We start from the raw sequence: 22304 nt of genomic DNA on the forward strand, positions 1-22304 counted from the left end.
AGTTCTTTTATACAGCTTTAAATGTTATATCTTCTGTTGTACTGGTATGTGCATTTATGGATTTTGCATTGGGTGTTGTGCATGTGTATATCTTTTCTACTGATGTGTTCACGAGCATCGAAAGTGGTGCATCTTGGCAATTAGAATTCTTTATGTTCCACTGAGATTTTGTGTCTATTCACGAACTGCCAAGGGGTGGCCTTTGCCCACCTGACTTTAGGTATGTGGTGTATGTAGTTTGTGTGTGTATGTATATCTCTGTTTAATGAGTTGTATGCAAACACAAACATGGTGCAAAGTTTTTTTTTCTTCTTTCTGAGAAATTGAAGTGCCACGTGTCCCAAAGTGCTGTTTTGTCTAAGCATGATCCACTAAGGCTACGCTGACTTCTAAACCAAGAACAGGCACTGAATGACTGACGTGAATAATGTGTGACCATCCCTTCAGCAGTTTCGCAAATATGTGGGGAGTAATATCTTTGTAAAATGACATTACATTTCTGAGTGAAAACGATTTGTGACCCCCCCCCCCCCATCATAACTTTTAAAACATTTGTCCGAGCTGCATCAAATTTGGCAACATCTTGGATATTCTCTATCGACATATACATTTTTTCCCAAAGTTTAGTGCTGATTGATCAAATGATAACATATAATGAGGGTACAATAATCAGATTTCCTATGGAAAGAGGCATCAACCTTATAAGTATGTACATATTTATAAGTATGTATGTAAAATGAAACATGAAAAGCACAAATTTGTACTTTCTTGAGTCGGTTCTGCTCTACTGTGGTAGTTAGTTATAGCATGGAATTTATAATTTGCATTTTAGTATAACATTCTGCTGTTGAGCAGGCCAGCTTACATCTTGGCTTCAGTGAAATCCAAAAAAGTAGCCAAATAAGGCACGTCTAACCTTACCATGAAAGTTTTCCCCTCAGCAGGTCCCACAAAAGTTCATGAGGTCTATAAGCAAAGATATTTTCAGTCACAGCCATATGTTTATGATTGAAAAATACCTCGATGTACCCCTGTCAAGGGTTCAGAAAGGGATTCATAGCAGACCTAAGTGGATTTTGTCCTGCCGATTCCATGAGCGAAAGAGAAATCTGCCATCATAAATCCCACTTGAGTGGTGTGAAGTGAGCGCTCAGTACCTTGTTTGCTCCGGAAGTTTAGGAACCACCACAAACATGTTTGAGGCAGTTCCCAAACTCCGGTTTGACCCCCTTCCCAATCTGGAAATGTCCCAGATTTACTCTAGTCAAGGGCTGCAATAACTCCTCTTCCGGGATTGAAAGGGGATCTTATCACCTTCAGATTTGGTCAGGGCCGGACTGGCCGCAGCGGGCACTGGGCATTTCCCTGGTGGGTCGCATCGGCTGGGCCGGTTTTGGGCCCCCGGGGGCCGATTTTGGTACAGGGCCGTTTTTGTAGCATAGCTTCAATATCGGCCGCTATAATGAAATCAGCCGAAACCGGCCCTGGCAAACTGCTCGGTCGCACCCCCAACCCACCGGGGGGCCGGCCAAGCACTTTATCAGGGCTGATTTTGGTTCCCGGATTTGGTGAGGGTGTAGGGATAGAGCTTTACACACAGGGAAAAATATTTTCCTGCAGAGAAAAAAAGTGTGGATTTGCACTGGAGACTCCATTTACTCTGTTTGGATTTCGATGCCAGGCAGAATGTGGCACAGAGGAAATAGGACCTCATGGCACATGTCTCATGACATTCCCAGTCGTACACCTGGTGCAGCTTTCCAGGCTTTCTACTGTGAATGCTGATGAATAGCAAAGAGTAGTAAATCTGCACCCCCAAGTAGGCGTGCATATACCTTTGCAGATTTACTGCTTCTTTTGGATTGTATATCAGCATATCATTAGCTAAAATATAGCCTGACAGAAATATTACGTCTTCACTTCTGGTTTACAAAATTCTAATGGCCTGTAGAAGGCCAGAGCATCAACATTCCAATGTTTGTTCACAGCTGTTGCTGTGAGCAAAGGCATCACGGAGCCCGAGGGGTTTCAACCCCCTCTGGCTCAGTTTTTGTTTTACTTATTTGAACATTCTGCCTTCGGCTCGGGCCTTTAACGCAGGAGAAGGCCTTTAATGGCCAGTGGAGCCTGCTATGGCGGGCTCTAAGGCGATTAACTCTAATGGCATTTAGGACAAAAGATTTCGGGCTGACAATATTTTAATAACAATATTTTATCTATGTATGTATGTGGTATTTTTGTAGAGCAAACCTAGCACAGCGCTGCACAGGGTCAAAGGCATGCAGACAGTCAACAAGGGATTGAAGAGGTAACTGGTTTGTGGACGCTACTGCAGCATGATGTAGTGCTCTTGAAAGAGGTGGTCTTCATCTATTTCCGAAATTGGAGCAGACTTGGGGCAGCCCTGATGGATATGGGGACGTTGTTCCAAATCTTGATTGTATAGCTGGAAAAGCCACAATAGATGGTGAGCTTGTCAGCCAGATAAGCGGGTGTGAAGGTGCGTACCCTCCCTTTTTTTGGTGAATAGGCCCCAGGAGTCTGTTATTGATGCTATAGCTTGGTAGTGGTAATTTCACCAGCAGAGAATCAATAGAGTAAAGAAAACCTTTAATACTAGATAGCATGTACCAGAAGGCCCTGGTATTACAGATGCATGTTTGGCATTAACCTCTAATCTCACCTTTGGTACCACTCGTTTCCCTAGATCTAATCTTTACTTTGCAAGACAATAGTTTTTATTATTGTGATTATTTCTGTTTGATTTCACTCAGCAGCACCAGCTGTACTGCTCCACACAACAATGCCAGATACGTGTACCAGAGAAGAAATAAAAGTGAAACCATTCCAATATGGAATAGTTAAATGATTTTAATGTTTTTCAAATCTTCTCACGAGCGTATAATCGACTTTTGGTTTTACACGCTTCTTTACAGAGAGTAGATCGCCTTTCATCAAAGCTATTCCTGCTTTCCCCTCATGCCCCATTAAAAAAGTGTCATTCTTATTAATTAAATCATTTAAAGACTGTGCTTATTAAGAGTGACGTCTTTAAAGGCTGAGGAGGGTGAGGGGGCGAAAACATATTTCTATTTCTATTCACGTCAGAAATTTTTCCGTGCATCTACATAATAAACAAACACTGGCAAAACCAAAAGGTCTCAGCTGTATAGTCAAACTGTTGACTGTGACAATAATAGTTTGGACCTGTGTGTGCAGCCCAAACCAATGTTCTGCGGATCAAGCTAGCAAGAGGGAAGTGAAATTAGGTAAGCATAGATGTGCCAATCTTAACTCAACATCTATGTACCTTGAAGATATATATATATATATAAAAAAGTACAAAAAGGTCATCTACATATGTGCAATAATTCTATTTTGTTTTCTCTTCAAGTGCACATTAGATTTATGCTGTTTTGTTAAGTTATCTTATGCTAATTTCTCCTATTGCATGTTGTCTTAATGCATACTATCTTATAATGTATTATGTTAGCTTGTGTTATGTTATGTTATTTTTTGATTTTACGGAGCATTTATGAAGCATTCACATACCTCTAGGAGTTTCTTGGTGCTCCTGGAAAATTGTAAATGACTGACATAAGTAGAGCACATAGGAAATTGGGCGAGAGGAAGCAGACATATTGTTTCTGTACTTTTAGGCGGTCTTACTTTTTCAGAAAGTTTGTCACAGGTTAACAGAGAAAAATAGAAGAGGCCTGTATACCTTTAAAAAGATTTTGAAAAAAAGACTTTTCATTAAAAACTGTGATTTCATTTAGAATTTGATAGCACGGGCAACAAAGAGTTGGGTTGGTGGAAGTGCACCCTCTCTTACCCCTATGTTGGGTTGCCCACTGTATTTTTAGTGAACCACCGCCTCAGATTCTGAAAAGAATAACTGCAATCATTGACTCTTGCAAACTATCCTCAGCATTACCTTCTCACTCCCTCCCAAAGCAATCCTCTGCACCCTGCCACCCACTCTCAGCACCATCTGCATTTACCCTCCCCTCATCCAACAAAGTAAAAAAAAATGGTGTCCTGCCATCCATATCACTGTCTGTTCAACCTCTCGTCAGTTTATCTCCTTACTGCCAGTCAACTATAAAAATAAATATCTCCTTATTGTAGGAAACCCGCCTTTTCTGTGTGGCCATCCAGACTTTTCATTGTTTGTGGACCTCCTACTTATATTTCTGCTGGTTTTAGAACTCTGTGCACTGAAACTCCTTTTAACTGGTAGCAAACTGCCTATGCTCTCCCTTTGAAAATGGTTGAATTGGTTTGCTCCTAATTGGTATATTTAACTTGCCTATAAGTCCGTAGTATACGGTACAAAGTGTAACAAAGGTCTAGAAGTTGAATGCCACTTGTGGATTGCAGCAGCTATTGTGCAATCCACTATAATGGCAGTGGAAACATGGCTTCAGGCCTACCCTGTGTAGCCTGACTATTGTAGTGTAAATCTGCTGTGCGACCTGGTAAAATAACCTTTTTTGACAGGTAAAAACCTCCCTTTTGAAGGATTGGTAAGTCACCCCTTGTAGCCCTCATGGAAGGTGGATTGGTATTTAAAAGTGAAAAATGTAGAAAGTTAATGTTACCATGTCCCTGCAGTGACACAGCCCTAGACGTTTTTTTCACTGTTGCAGGCCTAGCTGTGCTATGCAGAAAAGAGTACATATTAAAATACAAATACTATATCTTGGGAATGAGACTTGTTAAATAAATAATTAAACAACTATTTATAATGGTATTTAAAAATCCAATTTATTGGTGAAGTTGGATGTTTAACAAATATGAGGAAAAGTATATTTTACAAAGTTACATTTTGCCTTCTTGAATTGTCAGAAAGCTAATTACCATAAGCATCAACCAGCTCTCAACATGCGCTCAGCCTTGAATGAATAGTTGTGAAATAGGTGAGAATTGCCTCCCAGGAGAAAACAATAGACTGACCAGAATGGGCAGCTATGACTCCTCTGAAAGCCACACAATATGGGGGGGTTTGGGGCTGCAGGTATTTTTTTATATCGCAATGTCAAATCCTGCTTGAAATGTGTATTCGGTCACATGTAACACTTGGGGCACACTAAAAAGGGAGGAAAAACACCCTGGCACATGGGATATTGTGCCTGTTTGCAGTAAGACAAACATACCCTACTACACAAGTGGGTAGGATGGGCCCCTATAACTTTTATCCCATTGATTAGAGAGTGCCCAGGAGTTTCCCCACCCACCAGTTGGTGCAAGGCATAAATGTTGCGCCTCCAAGCACCCACTTCAGAACACTTTCTTGACCTGAGGAAAATCTGAAGAGGATTGGACATGCTGTCTGTGACCCGAGAGGAGCCCTGACGATTGAACCTTGCCCTTTCTGTACCCAGGACAAAGAAGTGGACTCTAAGAGTCAGATGGCTGACCTTCTACATGGATTCAGTTAGACAGCAAGCTCTAAGAGGCATTTTCCTGGAAGAAGTACCTAGCTGACCAGCGGCAATGGGACCTGCATTGGCCCTGCTGTTGCACTCTGATTGACACCTGCAAATCTTTAAGTGCCTCATCTGAGGTCACTGGGGGACTTCAGAAGTGTACTCCTGTTGTTAATATAAGTGATGCTTTATGCTTTTCGAAGCAATTTTTGCTTATAAATTTAACAAATCATATCTCTGGCTACCCTTATTACATTTTTTGTAATATTGGAGTCATTGTGTTCATAAAATTCTCCTAATTTATTCTAAATCAGCTAGGGATTTTTATTGTTTGGTAGTTTTACATTATTACTCTTTTGGTAATGCATACAAACTTTGCACATTGCCCTAAGTTAAGCTTGACTCCTCTGTGCCATGGGTTGACCCTGACTTTCATAATAAACAAATCAGGCCTATAGCCATGTGTCTGGGGATTTTTATGATAGCAAAAGTCTTCGATCACACTAAAGTCTCCGGACCTCATCTTCTCCTCCGGGGACAAGGTTAAAGTCAGCCACATCACTCCACTAACATGGACGGACCACTCCATGTTAGTCCACTTCCACATAACAGGCCTATCAAACATCCCTACAGGGTCAAACAACACCCTAAGAATGTTACTGAAACATAAAATCTCAATGCCTTCCAACGAAGCTACCCAGACCCCACCAAGGACCTCATCAACAACACAAACAACTTCAACAACAGGATCACCACCTATGCCCACCTGGCGCCCTTGAAAAACACCAAACCCAAAAGATCCACCAAACAAGCTAGCTGGTACAATGCTGACCCCGGAGTATCCAAGAGAGTTTACAAACAACTTAGAAGGAAATAAAGAACCACCCAAGGAACCACCCCAAGAAACACCTACAAGGCAGCACTTAGACACTATCACCATCAAGTGAAAGAGACCAAAAAAAAGCCACTGACCCTGAGAATCGAATCAAGCGACAACAATGGCAAGGAACTCTTCGCTATCATCAAGGAATTCACCAACTAAACAGCTGAAACTCAAACCATCACCCCTACACAAGAACTCTGCAATAACCTCTACAACTTCTTCCATGAAAAAACATGAAGATCTACAGCAACTTAAAACCCCAGCGGTCTCCCATCAACCTTACCAGCCTGCTATCCTCAGCGACCAAAGACTACAAAATGAACCCACCATCCTTCGAAGACACTGCAGCAATAATGAAGGCAGTCCATTCAGGTGCTCCCACAGACTCCTGCCCCCACCATATCTACAGCCTGGGAAGACCTACAATCAGTGTTGCACTCACTTCCATTATCAACACCTCCCTCAAGACAGACACCTTCCCAGATAGCTGGAATAATGCTGAGTTCACCGTCCTCCTCAAAAAACCCTCAGCTAACCCCGAAATAAACAGAAACTACTGGCCTGTCTCACTGCTCCCCTTCCCAGTTAAAGTCATCAAGAAGACCATCAACAGACAACTCTCTGACCATCTAGAATGACAAACTCCTGGACGATTTGTAATCAGAATATTGAAACAATTACAGCACCGAAAGAGCCTTCATCGCTGCCACAGAAAACATACACACCATCCTTGGCCATGGACAGACTGCTGCCCTCATACTCCTCTACCTCTGCCACTTTTGACACCATCTACCACCATACAATCATCGCCAGACTACACACAGTGAGAATACAATACCTCTCCGGAAGTACACACTGAGTCAGGCTCTCGCTGTTCACATCTGAACTCAAGGACCTCACATGCAAAGTCCAATAGGAATCAATACTCAGCCCTACACTTTTCAACATGTACATGAGTTCTTTTGCAAACATCATCAGATCCCATGGAATCAATATAATCTCCTGCTCCAGCTCCTTTTTTCCCTTGCAGATGACACCATCACCACCAAGGCAAACTTCAAACAATGCATGACCAGCGTGGCCAATTGGCTGAAAGAAAACTGCCTCAAACTCAACACTGAGAATGCTGAAGCGCTGATATTCTTGAATAAAAGATCACCTTGGGCCTCCATCCTGGTGGCCCACCAATCTTGGACCCACGTCCACCTCAACCAACCACGCTAGGAACCTAGGCCTCCTCCTGGATACCAACCTCACCATAAAGTCCCAGGTCAATGTCATCACCTCCACATGCTTCCACATCCTCAGCATGATACGTAACATCATCAAGTTGTTCCCACTAGATACCAGATGTACCATCACACAGGCCCTAATCACAAGCAGATTGGAATATGGCAACACACTCTATGCCATCATCCCAACCCAGCTTCTTCACAGACTTTAAGCCATCCAAAAAGCTGCCACTAGACTCATCCTCGACCGCCGCGCCTAACCCACACCACACCACTACACCGGGAGCACTACTGGCTCCCCCATCCAGAAGCACTGCCAGTTCAAACATCTCACTCACGCATTCAACACGGGACTCGCATACCTCAATCATTGGCTTTACTTCCACCAACCCACCAGACAAGTTCGCTGAGCATCACTCCCACTTTCACACACCCCACATCTACAGAAGCACAACGTGAGGTCATTCATTCTCCTACCAGGACACCAAGTCCTGGAATTACCTACTCCAACACATCAAGGCTTCCTCATCACTTCTTAAAATCTGCAAGAAGCTAAAGACCAGGCTATTCAATTAGTCTTCTTGCTGTACCAACAAGATTGCCTGTATTTCATTCCCAACCTCACCACATGCCTGCACTCACCTACTCAGCACCTGGATACCCTCATGGGTGAAAAGCAACACTCTATGAATCCACCTTACATTACATTGCATTTCATTACATATCCATGATCACTGGCTTGCCATCATAACCTAAGCAGTCCTGCTGTATTGAGTATAAACTGTGCCACGAGTCAAAAAGTGCAATACAAGCACTCTTTCTAGTGGAAACATACAGATTTGGCCCAATCAAATCCTGTACTCAGGTACCCCAACATGTGGGTGGAGCCCCTCTCAACAGTACTCTGAAAGCTCTTTTTTTTGGATCACATAAGGTCAGGCAGCAGCTGTACTTTCGAGCCAGGCCTAAAAATCCATTCAGATTATTGTAGTCCTGCGCATCCCTTACTGCTCACAAACACACAACTGTACTCTGAAGTCTAAAGTTAATAATGGAAGGGAAGGATGCTGGGACTGGAATAAAGCAATACATTCTTCACAATCGCCTTCTTACCATCTGTGCTACACTAGAGAAAGCAAACACCATAAATGAACAACGTATCTAAGTTTAACAACTTTACAGTGCCACATGTGCGCCACCAAGAGGTCACGCTCTATACCATTGGAAGCTTGATACTTAACGTCTGTTAGTGAGACTCCTGTAGGCAGCCATACTTCTGCGGGCTCATGCAGCTGGATTAACAAGCAAATTATTAACAGCTGTATGGCAGGAAAGCCCTTTTTCTGTGGAAGTACTCCTCTCCACCAACATGTGGGCAGAACCAAAACTCCACTGTCAAGCCAGACCTAAACATATGTAACAATTAGCCCACCAGTCATTGACTCGGCACAACGGTTGACACTTTCCTAAATTCGTTTGTAAAAACAGACTCCTAAAACATTTAAAACTATTGTAGCTGAGTCTTCTGTAAATCTTCTCCTAGTCATGTGGGAAGCGTTTTTAATGAGGCGGTGGATTCATAAAATGGGTGGACTGAACAACCACCAAAGTTTACTGCCAACGTCAGTATGCACCCCTTAAAACTGAGAACACTGTGTGCTGTCAAGGACATATGTTAGAAGATAACTGGCCCACAAGGAGGAGTCTTGGCTATAGATAGTTCACTGAACAACACACAGGGCCTGATTCACAAAGGTAAACTAGCACTTTTGTGTAAGTTAACATTTGTTTTGGAATTAACAAAACTGCATTTTAATAATAAGTTTATGAGTGTGGAGATCATCACACACAAAAAGATACAGCATGCCTATCTTTTCATGTATGGAGTTTTCCGACCTGACTGTGGAGTCGCCACACTTGTAAACTTACTATTAAAATGTAGTTTTGTGTATTCCAAAACAAATGGAAACTTACACAATGTGTAAGTTTACCTTTATGAATCAAGCCTAAAGCACCTTGGAAGGTGAGAGCAGAAAGGGGAAGGCATATAGACACCTATTTGCACCTATAAACATAAAAGGCATGGAAAATAGCCCTGAAAGAAATAGGCTCTTGGGTGAACACATTATAGCTAAGCAGTTGTTGCTATGAAGAAGTGAGTTAACAAGAAGAATACTGTAATTCTGAATGAAAAGTTAACCTTACCACAAATTCTAAATATTAATCCTTGAGACGATCCCGACTACCAGATCGAAAGTACATGGACTACTGTACATTGGCTTCATTTATCAAGCTAAGATGGGTCAAGAAGACTAGTGACAGTGACTTTGTGCCATGGCTACTATGTCTAATTATCTTGATGTAAAAAAGGAAAGGATAAAAAATATAGGTAATGGACAATTCTCGATTCAAAGGCTTGCTATGATCTTGTGTAGGGCATAGATGCTAATAGACCCTATTTAGGTGGGAGACTCCCGATGTTTAATCCCCAAATGGCTTTGTTTTGGCTGTCTCAAGCCTGAAATTGCCTCTTCTTCAATAGAACTCAATGGGGGAAATACTTTCTCCCAATTCTTTTTTAAAATCTCCCACTTTCCTCATCTAAATTGTTGGCATATATGGTAGAGGTCTTGCAGCAGGCTGGCCTTGAAGGCCAAGGGAACTGCACTGTTTATAAAATTAGATAGTTCAGCTACAAATAAATTATGTATACAGATCAAAATATGAAAAGAACTGTTCCAAAAAAAGATTTTCGTTTCAGCTTCCACTGCTGATTCAGCCTCTTCTGTGTGCACAGTCGCCTGGTCAGACAAAAACCTTCATTTCCACAACAGCAACTCCTCCCCCTGGATGGCGGGACTTCATATTTCCAAATGGTCTAGAAAGGAAAAAAGGACAAAATACTTTTATTCAATGTATGTAAGTGATTTTAGTGCATACACCTCAGTTGTTATGTTTGGGCTTGTTTGCTACCAATGATGTTGTGCATGGGACATGAGGAAGAGTTTCTGACTCACTTCCACTTTCTGACTTTGAGTTAGGGCGGGAGTGAACATGCTGTAGCCGACAGTTCGGTTAATAAGATACTGACTGATCATTAGTGATTTATTTCAACCTTCTACTTTCAACCTTCTGGTGATGATAATACAGCAGTTGAAACTGTAGTGCTAAGTGAATTGAGCTTTGTTCCACTCTTTTGATCACCCCTGAATGGTTGGATGCCCATCAAGTCCTGAGGATGGTCTCCATGAATTGCTAAGGGGACAAAGCGTCAACAGAAAATGAGGTCCTAAGGGCAATACTTAACCCTTTCGCTGCTAGGCCTCCCCCCCCCCTGTGCTAAGCCTTTCTTGGGCTATTTGAGTTAGTTCGCGATTAGGCCCCTGTAACTTTTTGACCACATAAGGTATCCACGCCAAATTTGCGTCCTTTTCTTCCAACATCATGGGGATTTTGAAGGAACCCAGGGTTTGTTGATTCCCTTGGTGGGGACACAGAAAGAAGCCAAAATACAGCCACATTTTAGGTTTATGGGGAAAAAAGTGCTGAAGCTAAAAGCGTCAGTTTTTTTCCTGCAAATGGTATCACCAAAGGATTTGTGGTGCTGAAATCACCATCTTCCCAGCTTTCAGGGACAGACTGACGTTTTGTACATAGTTTTGGCATTTTACTGGGACATTGGCAAGTTTTGCTATTTTTTGTGCTTTCAACCTCCTTTCGGTTAATGGTAGAAATGGGTATGAAAGCAATAATGGATCCTGGAAAGCTATACATTTCAAAAAAATTGACAAAGTTCTGAATTCAGCAAGGGGTCATTTGTGTAGATCCTTCAAGGTTTATTTTTATAGAAACTAATAGTTGAAAATGGGAAAAAGTGAAAATGAGTTGAAAAAAACAGCCATTTGTGTCAACGTTTTCACCTGTAACTTCTTATAAGTATGACAATTTTTTTCAAGCAAAATACCGTTACATCCGCTGGACCCTTCTCTTCTGGTTGTGGGGATATATAGGACTTGTAGGTTCACCAAGAACCCAACGCACCCGGAGCCAATAACTGAGCAGCGTCATGCAATGGTTTTTTATTGTGTACTGGGTATATAGCAATTTATTTGGGAAAATATGAACAGTGAAAAATCGGAATGAAAGACACCTATGTATTTCTGAAATGGGAACAAAATATAGAGTTTAGAAACAGTAGCTATTTGCACATTTCCAAACTTGTCGGTACCCATACTAGCATGTGAATTATAGGACATTTTTCAAAGTGATTTCTCTTTTACACATGGTCTTACATTTGGAAGGCAGAAATTCATCGAAAGTCAATAGGTAATAACAGTTGCTCTACAATTCTGTGTTCCCCTAAGTCTCCCAATAAAAATGGTACCTCACTTGTGTGGATAGGCCTAGTGCCCGTGGCAGGAAATGACCCAAAACGCAACATGGCCACACCAAAATTTTTACAGTGAAAACGGACCCTTTTCCCGAAAATGACTAGCTGTAGATTTTGAACCCTAGCTCTGCCGGTACCTGGGGAAACCTAGCAAACCTATACATTTTTTAAAACTAGACACCCAAAGGAATCCAGGATGGGGTGACTTGTGAGGCTCTCACCAGGTTCTCCTACCCAGAATCCCTTGCAAACCTCAAACTTTGTAAAAAAAAAAAAAACATTTTCCTCACATTTTTGTGATGAAAAGTAATGGAACCTGCGTGGATCCACAAAATTCCACACACCTGCATTCCCCAAATTCTTTAAAAAAATGATACCTAACCTGTGTGGGTAGGCCTACTGCTTGCGACAGGAAACGACCCAAAACACAACGTGGACACACCACATTTTTACAGTGAAAACTGACCCTTTCTTGGCAAAGTGCCTAGCTGTAGTTTGAACCCTAGCTCTGCCGGCACCTAGGGAAACCTTGAAAACCTATACATTTTTTAAAACTAGACACCCAGAGGAATCCAGGATGGGGTGACTTGTGTGGCTCTCACCAGGTTCTCTTACCCAGAATCCCTTGCAAACCTCAAACTTTGTATTAAAAAAACACGTTTTCCTTACATTTCTGTGATGGAAAGTTCTGGAATCTGCATGGATCTACAAAATTCCACCCACCCCGCATTCCCCAAAGTCTTCCGATAAAAATGATACCTCACTCGTGTGGGTGGGTCATGCAAAACGTATTGTGGAGACATCAAAATCACCTATGACAAAACAACCTGGTTTTGCAAGCGTGTGGGGGGGGGGGGGGGTCCTGGGTTTTTGACCCGGGCTCATCTAGGGTAACCTACCAAACCCAAACATTTCTGAAAAGTAGACACCCTGGGGAGTCCAGTGTGGTATGACTTGCGTGGATCCTCCAATCTTTCCCTAACCAGAAGCCCCTGCTAACCTCAAATTTAACTCACAAAAATCACATTTTCCTCACTTTTTTGTGTGGGAATGTTGTGGGATCACCGGGCTGACACAAATTTATTACCACCTAGGCTTCTGCCAGGTCTCTCGATAAAAATTGTACCTCACTTGTGTGGATAGGCATAGTGGCTGCAACAGGAAATGGCCCAAATCGTACTGTGGAGACTTCAAAATTCCCTATCATAAAACTACCTGGTTAAGCTGGGGAGCAACTGGTTTTTTGGCCCCGGGCTCGCGGCCATCTAGGGAACCCTACCAAACCCACACATTTCTGAAAAGTAGACACCCTGGGGAGTCTAATGAGGTATGGCTTGCATGAATAGTCCCAATGTTTTATTACCTAGAATCCCCTGCAAACCTCAATTAAAATCACTTTTTCCACACATTGTTGTGTGTGATCACTGTGCCAGCACAAATGTCCTACCACTAAGCGTTCCCCTTGGTCTCCCGAGTAAAATGATACCTCACTTGTATAGCTGTCCTGTGCAGAATCCGCTAAAAATGTATTTTTTTTAAAAAACTGAAGCACTTGGAATTTGCGGTGCTATACCTTTAATCCCTATGTTTTTGGCTCTTCCCAGTCACAGGCCTTTGGCCCACGCACACAAGTGAGGTATCATTTTACTCAGTACTCAGGAGAACAAGGGGAACACTGGGTGGTAGGAAATTTGTGCCGGCATGGTGATCCCACGCAAAAATGTGTGGAAAAAGTGATTCTTTCAGCTAAATTTAAGGTTTGCAAGTGATTCTGGGTAGGGAAACGTTGGGGCATCCACACAAGCCATACTGCATTGGACTCCCCAGGGTATCAAGTTTTCAGAAATGTGTGGGTTGGGTAGGTTTCCCTAGATGCCCGCGAACCCAGGGGTAAAAATCCAGGCCCCCCCTGCAAAACCAGGTCGTTTTATGATGGGTAATTTTGAAGTCTCCACAATACGTTTTGGGCCCTTGCCTGTCGCAGGTACTTGACCCCACCATTCGAATCCCCTGCAACCCTCAAATTTCCATGAGAAAATCAAATTTCTGTGTATAGGTAAGTTCTAGGATCGGGGAACAACCTTTACAACGCAACTTTTACAACGCACTACCATTACAACGCATTTTTTACAACGCATAATCCATTACAACGCATGATATTACAACGCAGGATACTACAACGCATTTTTAAAAACTACCTTTACAACGCATTCCATTACAACGCATACTACCATTACAACGCATACCATTACAACGCATAATATTACATTATACTATCCAACACTTACCCTACTGATGCACCCCCTGGAGTTAGAATAGTAATTTTTACCCCTATACTATCCAACACTTACACTATTGATGCACCCCCTGGAGTTAGAATAGTAATTTGTACCCCTATACTATCCAACACTTACACTACTGATGCACCCCCTGGAGTTAGAATAGTAATTTTTACCCCTATACTATCCAACACTTACCCTACTGATGCACCCCCTGGAGTTAGAATAGTAATTTTTACCCCTATACTATCCAACACTTACCCTACTGATGCACCCCCTGGAGTTAGAATAGTAATTTTTACCCCTATACTATCCAACACTTACCCTACTGATGCACCCCCTGGAGTTAGAATAGTAATTTTTACCCCTATACTATCCAACACTTACCCTACTGATGCACCCCCTGGAGTTAGAATAGTAATTTTTACCCCTATACTATCCAACACTTACCCTACTGATGCACCCCCTGGAGTTAGAATAGTAATTTTTACCCCTATACTATCCAACACTTACCCTACTGATGCAACCCCTGGAGTTAGAATAGTAATTTTTACCCCTATACTATCCAACACTTTCCCTACTGTTGCACCCCCTGGAGTTAGAATAGTAATTTTTACCCCTACACTATCCAACACTTACCCTACTGTTGCACCCCCTGGAGTTAGAATAGTAATTTTTACCCCTACACTATCCAACACTTACCCTACTGTTGCACCCCCTGGAGTTAGAATAGTAATTTTTACCCCTACACTATCCAACACTTACCCTACTGTTGCACCCCCTGGAGTTAGAATAGTAATTTTTACCCCTACACTATCCAACACTTACCCTACTGTTGCACCCCCTGGAGTTAGAATAGTAATTTTTACCCCTATACTATCTAATACTTACCTTAAATGTAATTTAATATTATGCGTTGTAATGGTATGCGTTGTAAAGGTAGTATGCGTTGTAATGGTAGTGCGTTGTAAAGGTATTTTTTAAAAATGCGTTGTAGTGTCATGCGTTGTAAGGTCATGCGTTGTAATGGATTATGCGTTGTAAAAAATGCGTTGTAAGTGCATGCGTTGTAATAGTGTGCGTTGTAACGTCATACATCCTCTAGGATCACTGGGCTGATACAAATTTCCTACCTCCCAGAGTTCACCAGGGCCTCCCGTTAAAAATGGTACCTCACTCTTGTGGGAGGGTCAAGTACCCGCAACAGGCAAGGGCCCAAAATGTATTGTGGAGACATCAAAATTACCTATCACAAAACGATCTGCCTTTGCAAGGGGGGGGGGGTTACTTGCGTTTTTGGTCCTGGGCTTGGCGGCCATCTAGGAAAACCTACCAAACACACAGATTTCTGAAAACTAGAGACCCAGAGAAGTCCAGGGGGGTATGGCTTTGTGGATCCCCCAGCATTTCCCTGCCCAGACTCCCCTGCAATCCTCAAATTTTTATGAAAAAAATCGAGAAAAAAAACAAATTTCTGTGTAGGAAAGTTGGAGAATCACCAGGCTGACCTAATATTTCTAAAAGCAAAAACAACAGTTGATGGACAGAATGCAGAACAATGTCATACAGTCACCCCAGTACAGAGATCTGAATCCAGCCATATGCAAATCAGTCTTGACCCTGTGCTTCATGGGAACAGTCCAGCTCGAACTGCCAAGCCAGGTCCTCCCTGGACTGGAAACAAGCATCCTAGGACCGGTTTCGGGGTTTCACCCCTCTTCAGCCAGGATAGCTTGATTCCAGTGGCATGGAGAGCACGGGACCCACGTCTGGGCATACCCTTCCCACTCGGGGTGACAAATGCAAAAACAACAGTTGATGGACAGAACGCAGAACAATGTCATACATTCACCCCAGTACAGAGATCTGGGCCTAAATCCATCGTTTTTTTGCTCACCATGCCGTTCCAGTTTGAACCCAGCCATATGCAAATCAGTCTTGACCCTGTGCTTCATGGGAACAGTCCAGCCTGAACTGCCAAGCCAGGTCCTCCCTGGACTGGAAACAAGCATCCTAGGACCGGTTTTGGGGTTTCACCCCTCTTCAGCCAGGATAGCTTGATTCCAGAGGCATGGAGAGCACGGGACCCACGTCTGGGCATACCCTTCCCACTCGGGGTGACAAATGCAAAAACAACAGTTGATGCACAGAATGCAGAACAATGTCATACATTCACCCCAGTACAGAGATCTGGGCCTAAACCCATCGTTTTTTTGCTCACCATGCCATTCCAGTTTGAACCCAGCCATATGCAAATCAGTCTTGACCCTGTGCCTCATGGGAACAGTCCAGCCCGAACTGCCAAGCCAGGTCCAATATTTCTACCACCCAGCATTCCCCCAGGTCTCACAATAAAAATGGTACCTCACTCCTGTGGGTGGGTCAAGTACCCGCCACAGGCAAGGGCCCAAAACGTATTGTGGAGACTTCAAAATTACCTATCATGAAACAACCTAGTTTTTCATGGGGCGGCATCTTGGGTTTTGGCCCCGGGCTCAGCAACCATCTAGGGAAACATACCAAACCCAAACATTTCTGAAAACTAGACACCCTGGGGAGCCCAGTGAGGTATGGCTTGCGTGGATCCCCCAACAAATTCCATACCCACAATCCCCTGCAAGACTGGAATTCTGTGGAGGGAAAAAGAACCTGGTGTCTAGTGTGCTGAAGATTTTCCAAACAATCTGTAAGCTGGGGACAGACAATCAACAGCATTTCACAGTCACCTCTAAAATCCCCCGCTACTAATGACTATTACATCACCCCCCCCCCCCAACTGATAACCATTTCCTCTCAGCAACCACACTGGAGCCTTCAAACTGAACCACTCTAATATAATGCCTTACACTTCACCCAAATATAACGAGTTATGTTTACTAAAAGTATGTACCAAAGTCTTTCTTCTCAAAGAAGCGGTCATTAGCATCTGTTTTAGTATTGGGTCACATTTGGATCACTGTTTTTGTTTCTGCTTGATCTTATTTTTAATTTAAAGCATTTAAAAAGCACATGATTGCTTGCAGACATCCTGGTGATCTACTTAAGGTAACAAAAAGCAGTGCCATGCACTAGTAGCTAGAATTAGTGCTGGATTAACCACGTTTTAAGGCTTTCCTGAAATTCCAATAGTTTGACCTTGGACCATAGACATCTCATGATTGCCTTTCAGGTAAAAATACATGATTTTATTTAAGTGAATTTCCAGCTCCAAATCATCTAAAGGTTGCCCCATGAAAAAAAAGCATTGAGTTCAGATTGAACTTTGTTTGTATTCAGATAATATTTGCTCCAGGTAGGATTGGGAATTTGGTTTGTCACACCTCAATTAATTATTTTTCTTCTTCTACAGAAAATGTGTAGAATTAATTCACTGTAAAGTCTTAACTGGATAGCCAAGCATACCTACTCTTTGTTAGCTGCGGTTCAGGCTACTAAGTCAACTTGATTATTGCAATACCATTTCTTTCAGGCTGTGTTGAATAAATTACGGGGCATGCAAAATATGGTGACCAAGTTAGGTCTGGGACTGCTCTGGCCAGCCTCATCTTCTTCTGAACTGTGTGAGCTGCACTGGCTTCAAGTGGCTGTAATGACTGTTTTTAAATCTCTTTGTATAGTATACCGCACTAGTAATAATGTTGGTCCTGTTTACTTTTAGGAAAAGTTTAGGATGTAGACTCCAAATAGGTCCCTTCACTCTCTGGATGCCTTTTTCCTCACCGTCCCCAAATTTGTGCATGCTTGTTTAGAAGGTAGGGCTTTTCAGTGGTGGTGGCGAGGATATGAAACACTCTGCCCATTATCCTATGGAAAACCACTATTCATTTGCATTTCATAAAGGCTTTAATACTTGGTTGTACTGTGTATAATTCTTCTTCCAAATGGTATTGTTGGGATTAAATTGTTTTATGCTTTTGGAGTTTTTTGCTTTTGTACATCTAGGTTGATATAGTAGCTTTTGTCTTTTGGTCTTTGCGTGCTTATAAGCTGTGACCATAGCATAAGAAAACATAACATAAAGCTTGGAAAAGAGAAGTTTACATATTATCTATAGGTATTTATGTAATTAAGATTTTATAGGCTTCGGTTATTATCTCCTATTAGGCAGGAGAGTATTGACTGGTGTGCTGGAATACAGAGCTGATTTGTAATCTATTTTATGTCCACGTTTATGTTTGAGAAAGTGCTTTGACAATCTACAAAACACTATACACAGAACCATCTCGTGATGGTGATAGAGGAAGATATGCACGAGTGTGGCAGAACCTGTAGGTCCATTGTCCAGCAGCAAGGGTTTGGGCACTGGCACAGAGCTCCAAAATGTATGAAGTGAGCATTAAATCCTAACTCGAATGCAATAAGCAATGTTTCAGCACAAGGCTTCATTAGGACAGCCTTCCACTGGATGGGTAGTTTTGAGTAGCAAAACCTGTAGTAGAGAATTGTACACAGGAAAAAAAAACTACTTCAGTGGCTCACGAGAAGGCTGTTGCAGTATTCAAATGTCCTCATAGCCAAGTAGTAATAAGGTGTTTGCTAATGAGAAAGAAGGGGCATGGGCATATCTTTGAACTAATTAATAGATACAACTTGGTGGCTGTGGCTACGAAGGTAAGAAACGATAGGGGTGAGAAGTTCAAAAAATACTGCAAGACAGAGAAGAAGTGATCATGGAGCGAGGAAGAAAATGAGTCAAGGGGTGTAATGACTGTGTATTGGCCTAATGCATTAAATGTGGTAGAGAGTTTTCCAATAAAAGAAATGTGATTTTGGTGGCCAGTGATGGTGAAATGGGCACAAGTGTGAAATTGGTCTCAGTTGAGGGAAGGTTGTGGAGTACAGTTAAAAAGGTTTAGAAAAAATGTAGCTTTGAGACAGTATGAATGTTGATTGAGGAGGAGATATCCACCATTAGTTTATTAGGTCTGCGGCTAAGCACAGCTGATTTAAAACAATACAAGCAGATCAGATTCAAGGCAGATGTAAAAGACGTTGGAGAGGAGAAAGAGAACACAGTTGGAAAGTGAGAAGGCATAATAGCTTATTGGTCCAACACCTCAGAGAGGGGTGCATGAGTGGCTTGAGGTCAGGAATATGAGAAATAGTTCACTGAACATGCTAGCTGGAAGAGGACAAGTTTGGTGTCCTTGATAGGATGAACACTAGCTTGGAGTGAGTGATAATGCCTTGGTGATAGCCTGCTTTGGGTAATTTAATGGTAGTTGTAAGTGCGTTCAAGGGCAGTTCATATGCTTGCTCTGATTGTAGGGTAGAGTGCACCTTTAGGTCTTGCTGAAGAGCATAGTGGGTGGATCCAGGCTCCAGTAAAATCAACTCTTACTTCAGTGATCTTTAGGCAAATTCGACTCCCATTTCCTACCCAAAATGCTTTTTTCCAATCTAACTATAAACCTTGTCCACCATTCTAGCCACGTCATGTTTCGGTACTAGATACTCCATCTTCAAAAATAGCCTGAGCGTCCTTTAATCAATTTCACTTGTCAAATATTGAGACAAGATACATGGAAACTCCACTACAGAAATTATATCAACATTCAGAAACAAACAGAAGTGTATTTTTCCATTTTGATAAGTACTTTAATTAGTACTGAAATTCAGTTTACAATGATATTAGTACATTCAAGAGACGCTGGAAGTTATAAATACCAATTGCATTACCTCCATGTTCTTGATTCAGAGTCAAATGCTTCAACACTTTGCAGATTGACCATTCCATCGAACCCTCCTATGGCCATCAGGTGTCCATTGGCAACAGTAAGACACACCTGAAGACAAGAAAATTGAACATTCAGTAGTGAGGCATAATAGGTAGAATGCAATTATCTGTATTAAACTGTGTGACTATTTTTAAGCTCTCCCTGCCAAAGTGTCAATGCTTTCATTACAAGTATACACATTATGTCATCAGGGCAGCTCAAACGCATTTTTGTTTGAAGAAATATTCATGTCAATTCAATTCAAATAGCTTTATTTCGATAAACAAGATATCATAAAAGCAAAATTATCATTAAAACGATAAAAATAGAACATTTATATACAATGGATCCAAAGAGGGTTTAGAAGGACATAATTGTTTTGTTAATAAAATAACAATTTCATACCCAAAAAAATACCATTTATATGCATAATGAATTTTTGACAGACTATAATAAATAAGTTTGGTTAAAATGAGAATAAAAAAGACATACTTCATATACGGCTATCTGATATCATTTAAGAGAATAAAAATGTGGGAAAAGCCAACATAAGGAACACAATCCCATTTCCAATTTCATTTTACACCTCCCTGCATAGAAATTTGGATCTGATGAGCCAAGTGCAACCAAGGTACTTCGCCACACCACATACAAAAAGAGCTCTAGAATCTGATTTCAAGATCCGCAGGGCAGAGGTGTGAGCCGTGTTGCCCAATTGTCTACAAATTGGTTTGAGCCACTTTGATCTGGCTCTTGAATACGCTGGGCAGAAAAACATGAGATGGGCCACACTCTCTTTTGGTGCCTCGCAGCAAGGGCAGTCCGCAATTGTCTGGCGCGGGGGGCTCCATGTTGCGGTAAACTCACATACCATTAAGGAGCCCACTCTAAACTGTATATAGAGTGCCCTATCTCTTAGGATTTTGATAAAATCAAGATACGGCTCTAGGAGAATATGCTGTTTAAACTGGTAAAATTTATCAGCCATCCTCCCCAGTTTAGGATTGCTAAATTCCTGCATGTCAACCCAAAGCCAGTATGGCCTTCCCAACAGCTTCTGAGACCCAAAGTGAACACAAGTTTCTTAACGTTATTGAGCCAGCTGACCCTATGATTAGAATCCAGGCCAATTACCTCCTTAAGTGCGGCGGTGTAGCAAGCAAGTTCAGGGGTTCGTAACAAATGGGCCCAAAAAAGCAATGGCCTTAATCTAGCAATGTCTTTAAAAGAGCGTCTTCCCATGTCGCTCATCAAAGGCTTAAGCGGAACATTGCAGGGAAGGGTCACAAGCTCTGTCAAAAACTTGTGTTCCGAACAACTGATCTCTTGCATATTGTCGAACCCCAAAGTTCCGCACCGTACAGGGCGGAACTTACTGCCCTTGCTGCATAGATCGTGAGCGCTGGGGCAACGGGTCTACTACATGAGCGACGATGTTCCCTGCCTATTGCCCCGGTCTCACGTCTATGATTCAGAAGCATCTTATTGATGTGGGGTCTCCATTGCATTGTATCGGAAAGACGAATACCCAAATAGTCAAAGGTGCTAACTCTTTCTAGATATGTTCCGCCCAAAGAAAAAATGTGCCTAAAGGGCTTATAGGGATTGAATGTCATTAGTTTGGTCTTTGTGGTGTTAATAGTCAACCCTCTTAATGAACAAAAAAGATGATACCTATCTAAGAGCTTCTGCAGCCTGACCGGGGTCTTAGAGATCAACAAGGTATCATCAGCGAAGAGGAGTGTAGGTATCCTATCTCCAGCCAGGGCTGGGGCATCAGATGGGATTTCCTGAAGAAAACTAACCAACCCATTCACATATAAAGAGAACAGGGTGGGGGTCATAACACAGCCCTGGCGTACTCCTCTATTCACTGAGATTCTTTCGGTTTTCTGTTCTTGTGACCCCCATCTCACTTGAGCATAATTATCCTCGTGCAGTCGGACAAGCAGACTCAAGATAAACACAGGCATACCCATTTCTGCCAAGACTTCCCATAGTTGGTCCCGCGGGACCAGGTCAAAAGCTGTCTTTAGATCGATGAAGGCAAGATAGAGGCTGCCTCCACCTATCACGACTACCTTCCAGTAAATAAGAAGGAGCCTGAACACCTGGTCCATTGTTCCGGTTTTTTACCTTAAGCCCGCCTGGAATTGGGAAAGAATGATCTCATCGTCGGCCCAAGAATGAATCCTCTGGAGTAAAACCCTCCCAACTACTGTTTGAATGGCATCTATGAGGCTGATTGGTCGGTAGTTGGCAGGGTCCTCCCTGGCCCCCTTCTTAAAGATAGGCACCACTTCAGCTCCCTTCCATGACTCTGGTATGGGACAGCCATTAGCAATAGAGTTAATTAAGAGCATGATATACT

General features: G+C 42.3%; 1 protein-coding gene across 1 annotated transcript in view; it reads right to left on the reverse strand.

The window, feature by feature from the left end:
• Nucleotides 1–4751: 4751 nt before the first annotated feature.
• The window catches only part of LOC146868718 (uncharacterized), a 169656-nt gene continuing 152103 nt past the window's right edge, over nucleotides 4752–22304 (reverse strand). The window contains exons 7-8 of the mRNA XM_085613522.1: nucleotides 19896–20002; nucleotides 4752–10425 (exon numbers count right to left, since the gene is read on the reverse strand). Coding sequence (XP_085469648.1) covers nucleotides 10353–10425; nucleotides 19896–20002 — 180 coding nt within the window. The 3' untranslated portion in view covers nucleotides 4752–10352. The remainder of the gene's footprint in view (nucleotides 10426–19895; nucleotides 20003–22304) is intronic.

This window comes from Triturus cristatus, chromosome 1_2 (assembly GCF_964204655.1).
Source record: "Triturus cristatus chromosome 1_2, aTriCri1.1, whole genome shotgun sequence".
Taxonomy (NCBI): Eukaryota; Metazoa; Chordata; class Amphibia; order Caudata; family Salamandridae; genus Triturus; species Triturus cristatus.